Source organism: Martes martes, assembly GCF_963455335.1.
Source record: "Martes martes genome assembly, chromosome: 8".
NCBI lineage: Eukaryota > Metazoa > Chordata > Mammalia > Carnivora > Mustelidae > Martes > Martes martes.
In genome coordinates, this window is record NC_137895.1 from 19,797,235 (window position 1) to 19,820,704 (window position 23,470).

Genomic DNA, 23,470 nt, shown 5'->3' on the forward strand with positions numbered 1-23,470 from the left:
CAGGGTATCAGGATGGATAAAAAAACAAGACCCATCGATATGCTATCTACAAGAAACTCATTTTAGACCCAAAGACACCTCCAGATTTAAAATGAGGGGGTGGAAAACAATTTACCGTGCTAATGGACATCAAAAGAAAGCTGGGGTGGCTGGCAATCCTTATATCAGATAAATTAGATATTAAGCCAAAGACTATAATAAGAGATGAGGAAAGACACTATATCATACTTAAAGGGTCTGTCCAACAAGATGATCTAACAATTTTAAATATCTATGCCCCTAACATGGGAGTAGCCAGTTATATAAACCAATTAACAACAAAATCAAAATCAAAGAAACACATCAACAATAATACAATAATAGTAGGGCACTTTAACACTCCCCTCACTGAAATGGATGAACCATCTAAGCAAAAGATCAACAAGGAAATAAAGGCTTTAAATGATATACTGGACCAGATGGACATCACAGATATAGTCACAACATTCCATCCCAAAGCAACAGAATACACCTTCTTTTCTAGAGCACATGGAACATTCTCCGGAATAGATCCCATCCTGGCTCACAAATCAGGTCTCAACCAGTATCAAAAGATTGGGATCATTCCCTGCATATTTTCAGACCACAGTGCTTTGAAACTAGAATTCAACCACAAGAGGAAAGTTGGAAAGAACTGAAACACATGGAGGCTAAAGAGCATCCTAATAAAGAATGAATGGGTCAACCAGGAAATTAAAGAAGAATTTAAAAAATGCATGGAAACAAATGAAAATGAAAACACAACTGTTCAAAATCTTTGGGATACAGCAAAGGCGGTCCTGAGAGAAAGTATATAGCCATACAAGCCTTTCTCAAGAAACAAGAAAGGTCTCAAAAAAACAACCTAACCCTACACCTAAAGGAGCTGGAGAAGAGCAAAAAAACCCTGAATCCAGCAGGAGAGGAGAAATAATAAAGACCAGAGCAGAAATCAATGAAATAGAAACCAAAAGAACAATAGAACAGATCAATGAAACTAGGAGCTGGTTCTTTGGAATAATAAGATCAATAAACCCCTGGCCAGACTTACCAAGAAGAAAAGAGAAAGGACCCAAATTAATAAAATCATGAATGAAAGAGGAAAGATCACAACCAACACCAAAGAAATACAAACAATTATAAGAACATATTATGAGCAACTATACATCAGCAAATTTGACAATCTGGAATAAATGGATACATTCCTGGAGACACATAAACTACCAAAACTGAACCAGGAAGAAACAGAAAACCTGAACAGACCCATAATCAGTAAGGAGATTGAAGCAGTCATCAAAAATCTTCCAACAAAAAGCCCAGGGCCAGGTGGCTTCCCACAGGAATTCTACCAAACTTTTAAAGAAGAATTAACACCTATTCTCCTGAAACTGTTCCAAAAAATAGAAATGGAAGGAAAACTTCCAAACTCATTTTATGAGGCCAGCATTACCTTGATCTCAAAACCAAAGACCCCATCAAAAAGGTGAATTACAGACCAATATCCATGATGAACATGGATGCAAAAATTCTTAGCAAAATACTAGCCAGTAGGATCCAACAGTACAATTAAAAGGATTATTCACCACAACCATGTGGGATTTACTCCTGGGTTGCAAGGTTGGTTCAACATCCAGTCAATCAATGTGATACAAGACATTAATAAAAGAAAGAACAGGAACCATATGATACCCTCAATAGATGCTGAAAAGGCATTTGACAAAGTACAGCAGCCTTCCCTGATTAAAACTCTTCACAGTTGGGGCGCCTGGGTGGCCCAGTGGGTTAAAGCCTCTGCCTTCGGCTCGGGTCATGATCTCAGGGTCCTGGGATTGAGCCCTGCATCGGGCTCTCTGCTCGTCGGGGAGCCTGCTTCTCCCTCTCTCTCTGCCTGCCTCTCTGCCTGCTTGTGATATCTGTCAGATAAAGAAATAAAGTCTTAAAAACAAAACAAAACAAAAAAGAACTCTTCACAGTGTAGGGATAGGTGGTACATACCTCAATATCATCAAAGCCATCTATGAAAACCCACAGTGAATATCATTCTCAATGGTGAAAAACTGAAAGCTTTTCCTCTGAAGGCAGGAACACGGCAGGGCTGTCCGCTTTCACCACCGCTATTCAACATAGTACTAGAAGTCCTAGCCTCAACAGTCAGACAACAAAAAGAAATAAAAGGCTTCCAAATCAGCAAAAATTCATTAAACTCTACTCTGCAGATGATATACTTTATGTGGAAAACCCAAAAGACTCCACTCCAAAACTGCTAGAACTCATACAGGAATTCAGTAAAGTGTCAGGATATAAAATTTATAGAAATCGGTTGTATTTCTATCCACAACAAGACAGAAGGAAGAGAAATGAAGGAGTTGATCCCATTTACAATTGCACCCAAAACCATAAGATACCTAGGAATAAACCTAACCAAAGAGGCAAAGAATCTATACTCAGAAATTGAGGAAGACAGAAATAAATGGAAAAACATTCCATGTTCATGGATTGGAAGAACAAATATTGTGAAAATGTCTATGCTGCATAGAGCAATCTACACGTTTATGCAATCCCTATCAAAATACCATCAATTTGATTCAAAGAAATGGAAAAAATAATCCTAAAATTTATATGGAATCAGAAAAGACCCTGAATAGCCCGAGGAATGTTGAAAAAGAAAACCAAAGTTGGTGGCATCACGATTGCAGACTTCTAGCTATAATACAAAGCTGTAATTATCCAGACAGTATGGTACTGGCATAAAAATAGACACATAGATAAATGGAACAGAATAGAGAGCCCAGAAATGGACCCTCAACTCTATGGTCAACTAATCTTTGACAAAGCAGGAAAGAATGTCCAGTGGAAAAAAGACAGTCTCTTCAATAAATGGTGTTGGGAAAATTGGACAGCCACATGCGGAAGAATCAAAGTGGACCATTTCCTTACACCACACACAAAAACAGACCTCAAGTGGATGAAAGACCTCCGTATGAGACAGGAATCCATCAAAATCCTTGAGGAGAACACAGGCAGCAATCTCTTAGACCTCAGCTGCAGCAACTTCTTCCTAGAGACATCGCCAAAGGCAAGGGAAGGAAGGGCAAAAATGAACTATTGAGACTCATCCTGATCAAAAGCTTTTGCACAACAAAGGAAACAGTCAACAAAACCAAAAGATAGCCAGCAGAATGGGAGAAGGTATTTGCAAATGACATACCAGATAAAGAGCTAATATCCAAAATCTATTAAGAACTTATCAAACTTGGGGTGCCTGGGTGGCTCAGTAGGTTAAACCTCTGCCTTCAGCTCAGGTCATGATCTCAGGGTCCTGGGATTGAGCACCGCATCGGGCTCTGCTCAGCGGGGAGCCTGCTTCCCCCTCCTGCCTCTCTGTCTACTTGTGATCTCTGTCAAATAAATAAAATCTTAAAAAAAAAAAAAACTTATAAAACTCAACACCCAAAGAACAAATAATCAAATCAAGAAATGGGCAGAAGACATGAACAGACATTTCTGCAAAGAAGACATCCAGATGGCCAATAGACACATGAAAAAGTGCTCCACATCACTTGGCATCAGGGAAATACAAATCAAACCCACAATGAGATACCACCTCACACCAGTCAGAATGGCTAAAATTAACCAGTCGGGAAACGGCAGGTTTTTGGTGAGGATACAGATAAAGGGGAACCTGCCTAAATTACTGGTGGGAATGCAAACTGGTGCAGCCACCCTGGAAAACATACCAGTATGGAGTTTCCTCAAAAAGTCGAAAATAGAGCTACGCTATGACCCAGCAATTACGCTACTGGGTATTTACCCTAAAGATACAAATGCAGTGATCTGAAGGGTCACGTGCACTCGAATGTTTATAGCAGCAATGTCCGCAATAGCCAAACTATGGAAAGAGCCTAGATGTTCATTAATAGAGGAATCAATAAAGAAGTGGTATATATATACAATGGAATACTATGCAGCCATCAAAACCCCTGAAATCTTGTCATTTGCAACGACGATGTGGATGGAACTAGAGGGTGTTATGCTAAGTGAAATAAGACAATCAGAGAAAGACAATTATCATATGATCTCTCTGATATGAGAAATTTGAGGGGCAGGGTGGGGGTTAGGGGGGAAAGGGAGGGAAAAGGTGAAACAAGATGGGACCAGGCAGGAAGACAAACCATAAGAGACTCTTAATCTCAGGGAACAAATTGAGGGTTGCTGGGGGCAGGAGAAGGGGGAGGGGTAGAGTCACTGGATTAAGGACATTGGAAAGGGTATGTGCTACAGTGAGTGCTGTGAATTGTGTAGAACTGATGATTCACAGACCTGTACCCCTGAAACAATTAATACATTATATGTTAAAAAAATAAAATTAAATAAATTTGAAGGTTGAAAAGAAAAGTAAATATGTGTAAAAATATGTAGTTAAAAGGTCTTTATGGGCCAAAATAATTTTAGTCCTTGTGTGTTTAAATATTTTGTGGGCATATATTTAGGCATATTGACCCTATAATGAAAGTAGTGGTTGGTTTTATTTTGGGGAGGAATGATGGAGACTTGTTTGCTCTATTTTTGTTTATTGTTTTTTTTTTTTTTAATGTAGAAGATTGTGGAAATGATTGAGGTCATAGGACTTTAAGTTTAAAGTTTGTCAACATTCAGAATTAAAATTTATTTTCTGTTTTGATTATCTAGTTAATTGCACTTAAGCGGAAGATATTTCCCAGGAGGAGGATACAGAAAGAAGCTAGTCCTGATCGAATCAGGGTATAGAAGATCTTCGTTTGAAAATCATCTACCTCAGCATTCACTGAGCATTTTGAAACTCGGCATCATAGAGATGTCTTCATGATGGAAGGAAGCATCCAGTACAATACTTGTTTTGTGGCATGAATGTAGCCTACTGACCAGGGATTGTTTAACCAAGACATGGAAAACTTTTGTGTGTTGAGCAGCTCTGACCTGGTTTTACTTTTAAAGCATTTGCTCATGGACCCATCGTTCTTTTTATGAAAAATCTGACAAGATAAAACTGCCAAGTTCCCATAGCAGCTATTTCCAACTAACTTTAACATGAGAAGCCTAGGCCAGCTTGGGAACCATTGCTAAGCGATCCCAGTCTTTGCATTTTAAAGCCCTTTGCTGCAGTTTTACATTTTTGGGTTTTTTGTTTTTGTTTTTTCCATTTCCTATTTTTAAAATAAGTAGCTACTAAGTTAACTAGTTAACCCTTACTTCTGAAAATAATGAGTTGGGATATCTAAACGTGTTTTTATCTATGTTATTTAAATAATGCAACAATATCACCTTCTATTGGCAATACCTAAATTATGGATTCTATTAACATTTAAGACCATAAGTGGTCAAACTACTGATGAGATCAATGACTGACAGCTGAAGTACTTTGTGCTTGTTTACTTCAGCGCCTAAGAATGTGATTTCATGCAGAGGCCTAATTACAAAGGGCTAGGGTTAAGTAGCAGAGCTACCTTCCAGATGTAATTATGTTTCGGAAATGTACATATTCAAACAGAAGTGCCTCATTTTAGAAATGAGTAGTGCTGCTGGTACTGGTACATTATAGTGGTTTTTTTTTTAAATGCTCAGTATATTCTAGTAGCTAGCTCTTTCAGCTGGTTTCATATAATGCAGAGGTCAGCAAACTTTCTGTAAAGTCACATAGTAAATATTTGCAGGCCACAGGTGTCTCTGTTGCATATTCTTTATTGTTTAGTTTTAGTGTTTTTTTTTTTTTAACTTTTAAAAATGTCAAAAAACCATGTTTAGCTTGCAGCTGTACAAAAACAGGCTACCAGCTGGATTTGGCCCACAGGCCATTGTTTGCTGACCACTGGGATAGAGAATTCGTATTTTTATGTATGAGTAAGCCCTGATGTTCAGCTTTTATTTACATCATCATATGGTGGATTTCTGGAGATTAGATTCCATTAAGTCCGTTTTGAACTCTAACAGGTATTTTAAGATCATGATATCAAACAGTATTCTTTCAACACACATTTTGTAAAAAGAACTTGTGATGTAAATAGTGTGTTTGTGCTATAAGTGTTATGTATTTCAAAATGTGAAGTCTCAAAAATTTACATTTTGTCTGATGCTTTGATTTTTAAACTTTTGAGGAATGAGTTTATTGTTATCCATATTCTGCAATTACTTGAGGGCTTGTACAGTATATCAGCATCTGTACTGAACACAACTGAACATAAATGGAAAGTAATGTAAGGAGAGAGTAGTACTATAACATACTGGGGAGTGTCATGTTACATGAGACATAAATTCTAAATGGGATTTATCCTATGGTAAAAGTTGAGGAGGTATCTGGGTATCATTCTAAATGTGAAGAATTTATTATAGAAAAATTATAGAGAAATTAACATTTGGGTGTGTTGGGCATTTCTGTGGTTAGATCTAATTTAGAGCTTAATAGGATAGAAAATAGAATCATAGAATATTCGTAGAATCATTCATCTAAATGACTCTGTAGTGATTCTGTAGAATCACTGGAACAGAAGAATTTCAGAAGTTGAAGAGTAGTCAGATGGTTTCAAAATCTTAAAGCCTCAGAACCATTAAATCAAATTCTACAAAAGGCCAATATGTAATATAGACAAAGGAAAAGCTCCTTGTCCTGCTTGACCTCAGGTGATACCTCCAAACTCCCAGGCCTACCTTCACGTAGGGTTTGAAAATAACTTCCTGGACAACACCCTGCATTCTGTAATCAAAGACACAAGGGCAAGGAAGATGATGTGATTTTTCTAAGATCTCACAGCCAGTTAGAGGCAGAGGTAGGTTGGAGCCCTGATTAGGTCTCTTTTCCCATCCCTGCCAGGCTGTGCTGCCTCTCCATGCATACAGGCATGAGTGGGTGAAGAGCATACTCTTTGCAGTCAGACTTTTGGAGTTTGAGTCCAAGATCCTGGACATTGTTTGCCACAATTTGACTTTCTCCTAAAATGTGGGAGGCAGTAACTAGTATCTACTAATAGGCATACGGTGATGATTAAAAGAAATGATATATGTAGTACTGCTAGCACAGTGTCTGGGAAGTTACTCCTGCCTGGTAATGTCAGTAGTGATGATGGTAGTGATGAAAGTTTGTAGGTAAAGGATTGCTGTCCAGACCACAGGTGAGGTTTTTAGTGTAGTCATTAGGATGAAATAAATGATTACTTTGCACTTAGTTAAGAAAGTTACACATATTCTCATTTTTTTAAAAAAGTGGTTTTTTGCCTACTTTCTTGAAGTATTTTTAAAATCATTTCTACATATACAAAAAAGTATGCAGTCTAATGAATAACAGCTCAAGGATTTAAAAGGAAAGTGTAATTATAACTGAGGTTAAATTACTTAAGGAAGAGATAGCACCAATCCCACAAAAATTCCTCCAGAGTGTAGAAAACAAAGGAATACACCATCTAATTCATCCATTGAGGTGAACACAGCCCCACACCAAAGGTTGGCACAGTTAGAATTAGAGAGGGAAACCACAGGCCATCTGTCTCAAGAATCCCATATGAAAACTAACAAGCCAGATTCTTAAGTCCTTCAAAGGAACAACTCTTTATTGATCAAACTATGTCTACTGCAGGAATGCAAGGTGGATCCAACATTTGAAAATCAATGCAGTTTATATCAGCAGGACTGAAAAGAGAAACTGCATGGTATTCTCAAGGAAGCTTTCTTCAAAAAAGATTATAAAAAAATTTAAAAGTAGAGTCTAGCACAGTGACTCATCTGCTCAACTGTTATCAAGATTTGGCACATCTTTTGCTCTATTCTTTATTTCTCTTTGTTGATGTATTTTAAAGTAAATCCCAATTTCATGGGGACAGGAGTACAAAGTTTCAATTGTTGTTAAGGGGAGGTGAGTGGGCTTCTTGTCAATCTAACTGCTCCTTCTTCCACTTGCCCTACATCTTAGTGAACACATTGTGTGTGCTAAATGACTTAAATTCATAATGCCATTTCATTCTCACCACGTTCCACATTTTGCCACTGGGGCCTAGCTAGTTTAAGTGGCTTGCCCAAGGTCTATAACTATTAAGTGGCAATGCCAGCTTTTGACCCAAATGTCTCCAGAATTAACTCTTAGCCACTAAGATACACTCGGAATGCAAGGGACAAAAAGAAAAACAAGGGTGGAGGAGGCAGATACACTGCGCGACTGTTGCTCAACACAGCCCATCCCTACCTCCATATGTCAGCTTTTCTGCCCACAGTGGTGTTGTGGCAGCTCCTGACTCACATCTCTCAGAGAGGGAGGAAGCTGTTGGAGATGAATTAATGTGATTTGTGCCCACTTTTATAGCCAGGGAGATGGACTTTTACCAAAGAAGGAGGGGAGGAGAGGAGTACTGGCCTGACAAAAATACGAGCTTCACATAATAAAGTTTGGGTTAATGTGGAAGACCAAGTTCCTGGATTAAATACTTAAGTTGAAGGGAAGCTGCCATACTTGAAAAAAAATTAGAAAAATCAAATTTATTCATTAGGATACCGTGAACCTTACAAATTTTTCATTATTGAAAAGACTCAAAGAAATGTTTGCAAAGCATCAGTACAGTACCTGGCACATAATAAATGCTCCATAAATGGTTCACAATTATGGTTATTATAGTTCACAATTGGTCCCAAGTTGTCTCTCTGATCCTCCTTATGCTTTTCCTCCCCTGCCAGTCTCACCCATGGCCACACACTGTGCTGGCCACACACTGTGCCAGCCACACTGCATTTTCCGAAACATGTTACACACTTTTATCCCTCTGTATCCTCACAGATGCTATTCTTATTGGTTGACCTGTCTTTTCCTTGCTTATCTATCCATTAAACTCCCACTGATACCTCAAGGTGTGAGTCCATCATTAGTTCATCTACTAGAAAGTTTTCTAAGAGACTATCACCTTAGTTCTTTGAAACAATGAATAAGCAAAGAAGGAATGTCAAATGACCTTGACAAGATTCTACACCACTGGTTACTAAAGAAAATGAGAGGACATTTTGTCAGGAATCCAGGTAACAGAGTAAATGAGCAAATATGGAGGAGTATTAATGTCTTCTAAGAATCAGCACTGAGTTCATTCAAGCATTATTTATAATAGCCAAGATATGGAAACCTGTCTGTTGATGGATGGATGGATGGATAAAGATGATGTGGTATATATATTTTTTCTAATTTTTTTTCCAAGTTCTTACTTAAATTCAAGTTAACATACAGTGTCATGTTGGTTTCAGAAGTAGAATTTAGTAATTCATTGCTTAAATGTAACACCCAATGCTCATCACAAGTGCCCTCCATGAATGTCTATACATTTAGCATATCCTCCCACCCATTTCCCCTTCAGCAACCCTCAGTTTGTTCTCTATAGTTAAGCAACTCTTATTGTTTGCCTTCCTCTCTGTTTTCATCTTATTTTTCCTTCCCTTCCACTATGTTCATCTTGTTTGTTTCTTAAATTCCACACGAGAGAAATCCTATGGTATTTGTCTTTCTCTGACTTACTTCACTTAGCATAATACACTCTAGTTCCAACCATGTTGTTGCAAATGGCAAGATTTCATTCTTTTTGATGGCTAAATAATATTCCATTGTATATGTATACACACACACACCCCTTTATCCATTCATCAGTAACTGGACACTTGGGCTCTTTCCATAGTTTGGCTATTGTTGATAATGCTGTTATCAACATTGGGGTACATGTATTCCTTTGAATCTGTATTTTTGTATCCTTTGAGTAAATAAGAGTGCAATTGCTGGCTCATAGGGTAGTTCTATTTTTAATTTTTTGAGGAACCTCCATACTGTTTTGATGATGTGGTACATTTACACAAGAAGGAGATCTTGCAATTTGTGAGAGCATGGATGGACCTTACGAGTATGAGGCTAAGTGAGATAAGTCAGAGAAAGATAAATACCATATGATGTTACTTGTATATTGAATATGGAAAAAAAGCCCTCATAGGTACAGAGAACAGACTGGTGGTTATCAGAGGGGAAGTGGGTTGGGTATGTGAAAGGGTGAATTGAATCAATTTTATGGTGACAGTAACTAGACTTACTGTGTTGATCACTTTGTAGTATATGTAAATATTAAATTGTTATACATCTAATATTATATACCAATACTATTATATACTAATATAATATACATTATATACATTAATATGAATATATACCTTATAATTATTATAATACATTATAATATGTATATTATATACCAATATTACATATATTATATACCAATATGCCAATACTATATAACTTTACCTGAGACTTTAAGCAATCAAAGTATAATCAAATTCAATAAAACCCTGAGGCCTTTGTTTGCTAAACCTTAGATACAACTAATAAAACATGATTAAAAATAGGAAAAAAATTGGGACACATGGGTAGCTGAGTCAGTTAAGTATCTGACTCTTGATTTTGGCTAAGGTCATGATCACCGGGTCATGAGATCGAACCCTGCATTGGGATCCATGCTGGGCACAGAGCCTGCTTAAGACTCCTCTCTTCCTCTCCCTCTAGCACACACACCCCTCCCCCACCTGCTCTCGCTCTTAAGGAAAGAAAAGGAAAAGAATTGCAGAGCTGGTAGCAAATTAAGTCAAGTACAATTTGAAAAAATATTTTCAAATTATCCAGTGGAAAAATCCATTCATGCACAGAAAAAATGAAATAATACCCCAAATTTAACTATTATATCTTGGTAGTGAGATTATGAGTGAACTGCATTTCTTTCATTAATTATTTATCTTCTATAAATTGTTTTACAATGAATGTTTATTACCTTAACTAAGATAACAATTTAACAATACATTTTAGATAAAATTATAATGACCCATGTTAAATTTTTAGTGGAAAGTAGAATGCTTTTTATTAGCTAATCAAGGGAAAGCTAACTTTGAAAATCCGTAAGGTGTCCTCGGTTCCATTTTAAGAGACATCATGTGATGAAACAATTATTTCAATTCTTGTGTTTTTATTTAGTTGGATAAGGATTAAAGTTTGAAACCTATGAATAAAGATGAGTTTTCATTTGGAGCTAGAAAAGCCAAAAGATAACATAATCTAATCTTGATTACTCATGGGGCAGATCGATCATTCTTATCTTCCGTTTCTTATTTCCTTTCTGGTTTTCATATTTTTTAAGTTTCCTAACGTTTGAGAAAATAAGGCATTGGTGTTAGTATGTCACCAGATGGAGATGTTGAGCTGTTCTTGTTAATGTAGCAAATCAAGTTAGTGGTTCCAAACTTGAGTCAGTATGAGCAAGACGTGGAGAATTATTTAAAATGCAGATTCCCAGTCCTTACCCACAGAGTTAATTTGGTAGGTCTACCACGGGGCCTAGGAATCTGCATTTTAACACCCCTTTCCCCTACCCCCAACCCACATTTCCCCACTTCATCTTCTGCTAGTGATCCTGACACATGATGGCCCATGTACCACACTTTGAGAAACTCTTGTATTTGAAGCCATGTATGTATGAAAACACTTAGAGAAAGAATACAAATTGAGAACTAAGTAAAACAAGTCGTGGAGAACTCCAACATCTGAGGGCCCATTGAAGAAGGAAGAGTTAACAAAGATACTAAGAAACTGCCAGAATAGGAGGATATCAAGATAATCTGTAGCTACAGAAGCCAAAGGAAGACAGAATGAAGAAGGGGGAAAAAGTGGTTAACAGTTTGACTAGCTGAAAGTCAAATGAGATTAAGACCAGAGAACATGCATTTGATTTAGCAATATGGAAGTCACTGGTCACTTTAGAGTGAGTACAGTTTTAAAGTAGAAAGGACCAAAGGTGGTTTAGTGTGGTTTAAAGGTATTTGGAAGGAAAGGAATTTGAGGCAACAAGCTTAGATAATTCTTTCTAGAATTTTGATGGCTAAGAGAAAGACGTAGGGGAGTAATTGTTCAGAATTAAGGCCCAGGAATATTTAAAGTTCTGAGATATTAGAATATTTGTAAATGTTAATGGGAGGGATAGAGCAGAGAAAGGGAGAGAAAGAATGAATAATGTAAGATTCTTAAAAGACAAGAGGACTCAGACCCAGGTAGGCTGTAGCTCTGATGGCAGAAGTTTTGGGGGTTTCAGTGTGAACTACTCCCTCAGGGGGAAAAAAAAATGGGATTGTTAAATACTAAGTGTGAAGGGAAAGTGTTAGTGTTCAAGGTTGGATAGAGTAGAAAGGGCTGGGGACAATGAGTTGCCACAGGGGAAATGGGAGAATTTAGGGCAAAGCTGAGGGCCCAACTGAGGCTGGAACTCAAAATAAAAGTGCCACAAATTTGTTCCTTTGTATGGTTTTCTTCAGAGGCACCAGAGTGAGGGTAGGTAGCACAGTGGAAGACAGTTGAGTGTTTGCAGAAATAACATTTTGCCAGACAAATGCAGTGAAAGTACAGGTTGTTATTTGCATGAGACTGACTGAACTAATGGAATTTGAATCAAAGACAAGAGGGCAGCTCATGGAGAAAGGAAAAGTTCAAACGGTAATGGACTGAAAGTCTGGAGAAGATTGGCATGTATTTATAGTGTGAACAGATGAGACTGAGCTGGAAAGGTGGGACATAGTGGTTTGAGACTAGGATATCTGACAGGGGAATTATGAGGGTGGAGCAGCTTCAGGTGTGGCCATAAGAGTTAGGGGACTTTAAATGGAGTGCAGGGGCAGGTCATTTTAGATGAGAACCTTTAGAAATTTGAGAGGTCAAAAGATGAGGGCAAGAGTTGGGGTGAGAAGACTGTGCCAAATGCCACTGTGTTCAGTAAGTGAACAGGGGGAGACCAAGAAGGAGATGTTAAGGATGCTTGGGGACAACTGTCTAGAAAATTAACTTTCTAAGTTATACTTTTTTTTTCTGCGATTGCAAAAATATCAACTAAGTTAACTATAATCTTGTCTCTTTCAAACTTTTTTTTTCCTTTTCCTTTCAAAATTTCTAACGAAGCTCCTTTGTTTTGGTGACTGTAATTATAAGGTGGATACAACAGGAACATGAGAAAGTGATGTTGTTTACAAAAGAGAGTAATAGAGTGACCCAAAAGGGAAGATCCAGGGCAACAGGAAAAAGGAAAAATAGGGAAGAGGCGTACTGTAGAAACAAGCTAGAGAGGTAGTGGGAGAGAGCGGGCAGCTGCCATGAGGCTCTTTTAAGGGCACTTGAAAGGAAAGAGATCCCTGGCTAAAAAGGATGTTTACAAAGTTCTGTTTGATGTGCAAAGAGTGTCACCTCACTACACTTAATAAAATCACATAATTTGCCTATTACAGACAGAATCGGATGGGACAACATGTGAGAGACTGGCCTCAAAACTGTGAGAGCAGTGACCACCACAGAGTCCTTCTAAACCAGTCTATGCAAGCAGTCTTCTTTTTGATCGAATAGCTGTGGACTTCTTAGATCTTTTTTGAGAAATACATCCTTAAAGACTCAAAAATGCCTTGTGACATTTTGTATCTTCTGAGTAAGTCTCATTAAAAAAAAAACATATTTTCCATCCCTAAATCTGTACTTGTTAATAAAATATGAATTCTAATTTTTATTAATAAAACTTTAAATTTCTATATTATTTAATATGTCTGCCACTGGTAGCATTCATGTTTGATATTCAGGAAATGGTATACCAGTGATTCAGCAAATAACCATCATGATATTGGTAATGTTGATAACTTATGTTTACTGAGTACTTTCTATATGCTATTGAGTGCCTACTAATAGTTTTTATGCCTTATTTCACTTTTTAAAATCCAAATTTCTAAGAGATAAATACCATTACACCCCTTATATTAGTGAAGAAAGAAAGAGAGGCTTAGAAAGGTCAAGTAATTTGCCCAAGGTCTCACAGTTAATAAGTGGCAGAGCCTAATTTAATTTTGTTCTAAATTTTCATTTCATGTTTTAAACCATTTTTATGAGTTTCTCCTTGAATAACATTGTACCTGCTGTTAGGTGTCTACATGTGACTGGGTTTCTAGGTGATAAATTGTGAGCAGAAATAATGTGTGTCACTTAAACCTCTTACCTGTGCTCCTCCATATTCTTTTCCCATCTAACTGGCTGGGACAGAGATCACTTCTTTGGCAACTTTGGAATCCGTAAGTTGAAGATGGCAGAGTTTCCATCAGCCTGGGTCCTTAAATGACTGCACACTGAAAGTTCACTGAGGACCTATTTACTTTCCTAGTACTGTTAGAGAAGAAACAAAATCTTTTTTTTTTTTTTGAGTCATTATACATGCTTGGTTTTATTTGTTGCAGTAATAGTCTACCCTAGCTAATGCAAAGAGGGTAAGAAAAATTTCAACTATGTACTTCTATATCATTCACAATTGTATTTGTTTGCATTTCACTTAGTGACTTAAACAAGTATAATTGCCCACACTATAGCAGAGATACAGAGAGATGCAAAATATAAAAGAGGTTTGTGATAACTTATTTGCAGAGATGGCTACAATAATTCCCCTGTCTCTGAATGTTCATACTTATGCTGCTCCGCCCATCAAGAAGTAGAATTTGGGGTGCCTGGGTGGCTCAGTCTGTTAAGCACCTGCCTTTGGTCAGGTCATAATCCTGGGGTCCTGGGATCAAGTCCCACATCGGGCTCCCTGCTTCTTCCTCTGCCCCTCCCCCTGCTCGTGCTTTCTCTCTCTCTCTCAAATAAATTATAAAAATCTTTAAAAAGAGAGAGAGAGAGAATTTATTTCTTCACTCTCCGAAGCAGGGCTTGGCCATTTGAATAACTTTGGCACACAGGACAAATGCAGAGGTTTGAAAATGGTCATTCTTTGGGGCTTGCTTTCTTCTGGCTTGGAACCCAGAAACCCAGAAACCATGATGTGGAATGGCTTGAAGTAGCTTCCTGGAGAACCCACTTTGAGGAAAACTGAAACACCCTGACCAACAGCCTACATGCCCCCAAATATTATAACATAAAACAAAACTGGATATGCACCATGGGGTACACATGAAATATAAAAGGATGTAGGAAGTTTAAAAGTAAACACATGAGAAAAGATATCCTAGATAAACACTAAACAAAAGAAACATATGGAAATTTTATTAATATAAAAAATAGAATATAAGACAAAAAGCATTATTAAAGTAACTACATAATGATTAGAGTTTCAACTGACCAAAAGTTGAATAAATTCTAAATATATATATTTTTAAAGATTTTATTTATTTATTTGACAGAGAGAGATACCACTAGTAGGCAGAGAGGCAGGCAGAGAGAGAGGGGAAGCTCCCTGCTGAGCAGAGAGCCCAACACAGGGCTTGGTCCCAGGACCCTGAGATCATGACCTAAGTCAAAGGCAGAGGCTTAACCCACTGAGCCACCCAGACGCCCTTAAAAGGTGACTAAATTCTAAACTTGTATGTACCTAACTAGTTTCAAAATACAAAAATCAAAAATTGATAGCACTATAAGGTAACACATACAAATCCACTACCAGAATAGAAGACTTTAAGCACATAACCAGTAACTCCTCAGTTGGCCTCCTCAGTTATCCCTAGGCCAATAAGACAAACATATCAGCCAAGTCTTAGAGGATCTGAATGATACAATTAGTAAACTTAATTAGATGGACATATTTAGAACCGAGCACCTCACAATCAGAGCTTACCCATTCTTACCAAGTACACAAAGAATAAATTTTTTAAATGGCCCTTGTGCTAAAACATAAAACAAGTGGTAACACATTTAATATCACAGGTATGATCCAGATTACAGGGTATCAAGTTAGAATATTTCAATTAAAAAATAAAATTGAAGAACTACCTTTGCTTGAAAGTCTAAAAACATATTAAATAATTCAGGAGTCAAAGGAGAACTCATAATGGAAATTTAAAAATACATAGAACTTGATGGTAATGACAATATTGCATATCACAACTTGTGGGATTCAGTCAAAGGGAGGGTACATAGAAATTCATCATCTCAAACGAATATCTTGGAAAAGAAAAAAGACTGAAAATAAACAATGATCCAACATAAAAAGTTAGAAAAAGAAAAAAAAGAGAATAGAAAGAAATAATAAATAGCAAAAACTGATGAAAGAGAAAACTTAGGTTTAATAGAAAAGATCAGTAAATTATAAAAGTCATTTAAAAAAAAAAACTAATAGCAAAGAAAAATACACCTCTGGTGGTATTTTAAAAAAACAAGGAAAGACTTGAGGGAGAATCTGGCACCTGGATGTTAATGGTGACCCCCCCAAATCTGAATCTCTCCACACATCTTCTCTGAGAACCATAAAATAACAAAAGCAAAAATAAAATCATACATAACCCGTGCCTTCAGCAAGGAGACAGAGAATACAATGACCTTCTCTAAGAAGAAGAGAGACAACAAATTCCAACAGAACTTGTGCCATTGCTGCACCCACAGGCTCAGAGAACCCAGGTGCCCCACTTTGGTGTAGTTAAGAAGCATTTTAGTGGTGCCTCGGTCAGTTAAGCGTCTGCCTTCAGCTCAGGTCATGATCTCCAGGTCTAGGGATCAAGCCCTGTGTTGGACTCCCTGCTGAGCTTTTCCCTCTCCCTATGCCTCTCCCCCTGCTTGTGCTAGCTCATGTGCTCTCTCTCAAATTAAAAAAAAAAAAAAAAAAGTATACTGGAACTAGTGGAAAGATACCCCTTGCTCTTTGTTGGAACATTTTAACATCATTACGATGTCATTTTTTTCTAAGTAAATTTATAAATTTAAAGAGATCCCAATAAAAAGTCAAGGTTTCTCTGAAACAGGAAGAAATAGAAAACTTGAACAGACCAGTAACAAGCAAAGAAATTGAATCAGCAATCAAAAAATTCCCAAAAAACAAAAGCCCAGGGCCAGATGGCTTCACAGGTGAATTCTACCAAACATTTAAAGAAAGTTAAATATCAATTCTTCTCAAACTATTTCAAAAAATAGAAAAGGGAGGAAAACTTCCAAATTCATTCTATGAGGCCAGCATTACTCTATGCCAAAACCAGGTAAAGACTCCACTAAAAAAGAGAACTACAGGCCAAATCCCTGATGGACATGGATGCAAAAATTCTCAATAAAATACTAGCAAACTGAATCCAACAATACATTAAAAGTATCACTCACCATTGATCAAGTGGGATTTATTCATGGTTGCAAAAGTGGTTCAATATTCACAAATCAATCAATATGATACACCACATTAATAAAAGAAATGATGAGAACCGTATGATCATTCAATAGATGCAAAGAAAAAAAGCATCTGACAAAGTACAACATCCATTCATGATAAAAACCCTTAATAAAGTAAGTTTAGAAGGAACATACCTCAACATAATAACGGCTATATATGAAAAACCCACAGCTAATATCATCCTCAATGGGGAAAAACTGACAGGTTTTCCCATATGGTTAGGAACAAGACAGGGATGTCCACTCTCACCACTGTTATCGAACACAGTCCTGGAAGTCCTAGCCACAGCAATCAGACAACAAAAAGAAATAAAAGGCATCCAAATCAGCAAGGAATAAGTAAAACCTTCACTACCTGTAAATGACATGGTACTCTATACAGGAAACCCAAAAGACTCCACCAAAAAAATTGCTAGAACTCATACATGAATGGAGTGAAGTTGTAGCATACAAAATCAATGTATAAAAATCTGTTGCACTTCTAGTGGTGCCTGGGTGGCTCAGTTGGTTAAGCCTCTGCCTTTGGCTTGGGTCCTGATCTCAAGGTCCTGGAATGAGCCCTGCATCAGGCTCCCTGCTCAGCAGGGAGTCTGCTTCTCCCTTTTCCTCTCCTTCTGCCCCAACCCTGTTTGTGTTCTCCCTCTCTCTTAAAATAAATACGATTTTTTTTTAAAGGAATCTGTTGCATTTCTGTACAACAATAAGGAAGCGGTAGAAAGAGAAATTAAGCAATAAATGCCACTTACAATTACATCAAAACAGTAAGATACCTAGGAATAAACCTAACCAAAGAGGTGAAAGATTTGTACACTCTGAAAACTGTAAAACACTGATGAAAGAAATTAAAGACAACACAAAGAAATAGAAAAACATTCCACATTCATGGGTTGGAAAATCTGTGCCCCACCCCAGCTAATGCTTTCTCTCAAATAAATAAATAAAATCTTTAAAAAAAAAAACCCTACAATGAAATACCACCTTACACCTGTCAGAATGGCTAAAATCAACACAAGAAACAGCAAGTGTTGGCGATGATGTACAGAAAGGGCAACCTCTTGCACTGCTTGTGGGAATGCAAACTTGTGGGACACTCTGGAAAACAGTAAAGAGATTCCTCGAAAAGTTAACACAGAACTACCTTCTATCTACAATCCTGCAATTGCACTACTAGGTATGTACCTAAAGATAACCAAAATACTAATTCAAAGGTATATATGCACCCTGACGTTTATAGCAGCATTGTATATAATGACCAAATTATGGAAACAGCCCAACTGTCCATCGACTGATGAATGGATAAAGAAAATGTGGTATATCTAGAATGGGATATTATTCAGCCATAAAAAGAATGAAATCTTGTCATGTGCAATGACAAGGATGGAGCTAGAAAGAATCATGCTAAGCAAAGTAAGTCAGTCATAGAAAGACAAATACCATACGATTCACTCATATGTGGAATTTAAGAAACAAAACAAATGAGCAAAGGAGGGGAAAAAGAGGGAGGCAAACCAAGAAACAGACTCTTAACTACAGAGAACAAACTGCTGGTTACTAGAGGGGCGGCAGGTGGAGGGATGGGTAAAACAGGAGATGGGGATTAAGGAGTGCACTTGCTGTGATGAGCACCTGATGTTGTACGGAAATGCTGAATCACTATATTGTACACCTGAAACTAATATTACACTGTATGTACACTAACGAACTGGAATTTAAATAAAAACTTCTAAAAAGTCAAGGTTTTTCTTCTTAGAGAGACACAAGATGATGCTAAAAGTCACATTTCTAAAAATGCAAAGGGGCACCTGGGTGGCTCAGTAGGTTAAGTGTCTGCCTCCAGTTCAGGAAATGATCCCAGGGTCCTGAGATTGAGTCTAGCATCGGGCTCACTGCTCAGTGGGGAATCCGCTTCTCCTTCTCCCTCTGCCTCTCCATGCTTGCTCCCTCTCCCTCTCTCTCTCTCAAATAAATAAAATCTTTTAAAAAATGCAAGAACATCTAGGAAATTCCTGAAAAAGTTAGCTATCATGGAAAGTAGCCTATCAAATATTAAAATAAGCTCATGGGGCACCTGGGTGGTACAATTGGTTAAGCTTCCGACTCTTGGCTTTGGCTCAGGTGTGATCTCACTGTGGTGAGGTTGAGCCCCACGGGGGGGATCCCCACTAAGCAGGAAGTCTGCCTGAGATTCCCTCTCTGTGTGCACTCTTGTTCTCTCTTTAAAATAAATAAGTAAATCTTTTATTTATACACACACACACACACACTTGTAAGTGTCTATAATTCAGTGTGGTACTGGTACATAAATGATAGGTCAGTGGAATGTAACAAAATCCAGAAGTTGACCCACTCTTTATGGAAATCTAGTGTATAATAAAGGTAGAATTTTTTTTTTTTTTAGATTTTGTTTATTTATTTATTTGACAGAGAGAGAGAGATCACAAGTAGGCAGAGAGGCAGGCAGAAAGTGAGGGGGAAGCAGGCTTCCCGCTGAGCAGAGAGCCCGATGCAGTGCTCGATCCCAGGACTCTGAGAGCACGACCTGAACTGAAGGCAGAAGTTTAACCCACTGAGCCACCCAGGCGCCCGTAAAGGTAGTATTTTGAAGGGCGGGGGCAAAGGTTGATGTTTTAGTAAATGTTGTTGGGATAATTGGACAGATATTTGGAAAAAGATGAAATTAAATCTGTTCTCATACTATATACAATCCTGTCTGACCTTCAGAGTTTACATTCTAAAGGGGGCTGGGGGAGACAATAAAGTAAACAAATTACACGTATAATAAAAAATGTTAAGTGCTAGGAGAAAGGTATATGGGGAAGGGGAATAGGGTAAGAGAAAGTAAGGTTCAAAGTTTGCATTTACAATATTTAAAAGTAGGTAGGGGCAGAAAAGTCCTCACTGATATGAATACTAGCATTTGAATGAAGACTTGATAACATGGAGCAAGCCATGTACATAGACTTCATTCCAAACTAGGTAAGAGCAGAAAATTACAAGCCAATCTCACTCAAGAAAATTGACACAAAATGCTGTATAAACCAAATATAGCAACGTGCTTACAAAATTAATGTATCATGATCAACTTGGGTTTATCACGGGAATGTAGGTTTGGTTTAACATTAGAAAAACATATAAATCTTATTCACCAAACCAACAAAATAAAGAGAAAAGATCATTTTGATATAAAAATAATTAAATAAAATGCAGCACTCATTCATGATTTAAAACAGAATAACAAAACAAACACAGCAAACAAAAAACTTACCAAACTACAAATAGAAGCTACATTTGCAAAAAGAGCAACTATCTACATACAGCATCATCATTGTTAGTAGAAATCTTAGAAACATGACCTTTAAAATAGGAAAGAATGTTCAGTATTGATGCTTCTACTCATCTCTAAACATTCTCATGAGTACAGTCAGAAAAGAAAGGAAAAAAAAAAGCCTAAGAATTAGAAACAAAAATGTCATTATTCATAGATGATATGATTATACCATCTCAGCCTCTACAAATTATTATATCCAGCTGGGTGTAAGAATAAGATCAGTATCAGAAATCAACTGGATTTTTATATACCAGCAATTAGAAAAAAAAACAATATAATTTATAAATAAATCTGATAACAGTGAAACCCCTGTACACAGAAAAAAAAAGGACTAACTTTATTGACTGATATTAAAGAAGTTCTAAATAAATGGAAAATATGCTATATTCAAGACTAAGAAGAGTTCATTTCCTCAAACTGAGCTCTGGATTTAGTGCAATTTCAATCAAAATCCAAGAGGTTTTTTTCATGGAACTTGGAAAACAAAGATTCTAAAATTTACATGAAAAGAAAAAGTTCAAAAATACACAGAATACTCCTGAAGAAAATAAGGTATGAGACTTGCCTATTAAATACTAAAGATAGCGCAACCCCATCAGGTCCCCTCCCTCCTTGGGAGCTTTGTACTGTCACTTTGCTATTGCTCAATAAACCTTTCTTTGCTGCCCCCCCCCCAAAGGATACCAAAGATACAATAAGACCGGAATGATGAAAACTATGGTTTTGGCACAGGGACATGCAGACTGGCCAGTGGAATATGTTAAAGAAGCAAACTCAAAAACATGTAGAAACATCATGTTATAGGGAAAGCATGAACTATTCAAGAAATTGGGTTCCATACAAGGCAAAAAAAGTAATTGGATCCTACCTTGACACCGAGCACAAAAATCGATTCTAGATGAACAAAGACTTAAAAAATAAAAAATAAAACCTTAAAACCTTTATATTTTTATGAATTCAGAATAAGGATGTTTCTTTGAAAAATACAGAAAAAGTCATAAAGATTAATATCGAGCATACATAAAGGCTTATAAATCAACAAAAACCCCAAATAGATATTTCAAGGAAAAGAAAATGCAAAGCCAATAAGCATAGTAAGAGTTTAATCTTCTGAGTGACTGGAGAAATATAAAGCACACCCAAAGTAGTATCATTTATATACCTGATAGAATGGCAAAATTAAGAATATACTAAACAATGGGAACTCACTCTGTTGGTGGGGACTAAATTGGAAACCAGTTCACTTACTTATTATCATCCAGTTTATGACCTAGCAATTTCACACCTAGATTCTCCGCAAAAGCTTTAGCACATATGCATGAGATCAGAATTTCATAGTGGCATTGTTTATATAGGCTATGCTCTGAAAGCAACCCACATGTGCACGGCCAGGAAAATCAATGAATAAATTGTGGAAAGGAGGAACAATAAAATATTATACAGCAGTGAACATGAAAGAACTATGGCTACTCCTGATAATATAGATTTTCTTAGTGATGGGTGAAGTAAAAAGTGAGTGGAAGAATATTACAAAGAATATGGTACTTTTTGGGTGGCGGGGACGGGTACCCTCCACACACAAAAACCAAGCAAGGTTAAGGATACTTGTATGTGGAAACAAAAGTTAGAAAATGTGAGAGATGATGATTTACACAGAATTCAGGATAAGTGAGAAAATATCTCTGACCAGGGAATTGGGGGTGGGAAGGGAATGGGATGGAAGGGATTTCCTGACAAAATGCCAAGGGTTCTTCTGGTAAAATTCTGCTTCACAAATTAGGTCGTGTGTTCCTCGTGTTTCATAACTTTATATTCTGCACTTTTCAAGTACTATACAAGTTTAAAAAAAACAAACAGTCAGGAACATACCTCAAGAGCCCTAACACCCGCAGGCCACAGCCCGCAAGGCACTCTGGGTCAGCAGTCTCGTGGTCAGTTGTCCGTGGGGGCGGAGACTGTGGGTATTCTACACGCACGCGCACAGCCACCAGCCAATCAGCGACGCCTTCGGGCGAGGCGGCGCTGGCTTTTTTCCCGCGGGAATTCTGAGTTGCCTCAGAGGAGCGTCGCGCTGGCCTAGCGGACAGGCACTTCAGGTGAGGGGCTGGGGCCGCGGAGGCTGGAGTGGCAGCGACACTGTCCAGAGACCTGTACCTGTGGTCTTTGGCCATTGGGGTTTTTTTCATGCGTGAAGAGGAAAGGATTTTTTCTAGCACCGGCCTCCGAGCCAGAGGCTTCTCTGGATCTGTGAGGTAAATCTTTGCGACTGGCTCTACTAGGGGCCTCTGACAGAAAAATGAAGTCAGTGAACCTCACTGAGCGCAGGGCCTGGATCAGGCGAGGGGCAGGTGGAAAGCCGCGGGATGAAAGGGGGTCTCACTGGTCGCGATGCCCTGGGCAAGTTTATATCCGGGGAGCAGGGTGGGCCTTTGTCTGTCTGCAAGTCTCTCCCTCGCGCCCGCCCTAAACCCGTCAGAAACTGGGTGAACTAAGGGCTTCTCTTCCATTGTCCTCGATGTCTGTGTTGTGAACGTCTTAGGCGGAATTGTTATTTCTCAAGGCACACATTGCAGAACGTTTTTATTTTATTTTTATTTTGCTGTAAACTTATTTTGGGGCATGATCACAGGATCGAACCTGTCAACAACTGCAGTTTCACTTTGTGACGGAAATGCACAAACTAGATTCTAGCCCGAATTTAGCCGGAATCTGACAAGGGCGGGACTGAAATTCAGATCGCATAGCCCTCAGATGCCAACTCTCCGTCACCTCACACCTGGAATCAGGGTCGATGCTGTCATTATCTTCTTTGTTAATTTGGGCCAACAAAATAAGTGAGGAGATTCCTCTTTATTTGATACAGCTAATTTTGAAATTTACCAGTTTACTTAAATGGTGTCTTTGGATTCAGAAGATTTGAGAGATTTATTTTTTTTTAAATC

At 37.8% G+C, this 23,470-nt stretch overlaps 1 protein-coding gene across 2 annotated transcripts in view; it reads left to right on the plus strand.

The window, feature by feature from the left end:
* The window catches only part of GNPTAB (N-acetylglucosamine-1-phosphate transferase subunits alpha and beta), a gene marked incomplete at its 5' end in the record, with an annotated part of 83,985 nt that extends 70,600 nt beyond the window's left edge, over positions 1–13,385 (plus strand). The window contains 2 exons of one of the 2 annotated variants that reach the window (XM_080811405.1): positions 4,708–4,779; positions 13,312–13,385. In XM_080811405.1, the coding sequence (XP_080667531.1) occupies positions 4,708–4,779; positions 13,312–13,359 (120 nt within the window). In that variant the 3' untranslated portion in view covers positions 13,360–13,385. Of the gene's footprint in view, positions 1–4,707; positions 7,305–13,311 lie in introns of those variants that run through there. The other variant, XM_080811406.1, reaches the window with a different exon arrangement.
* Between the last annotated feature and the right edge of the window lie 10,085 nt (positions 13,386–23,470).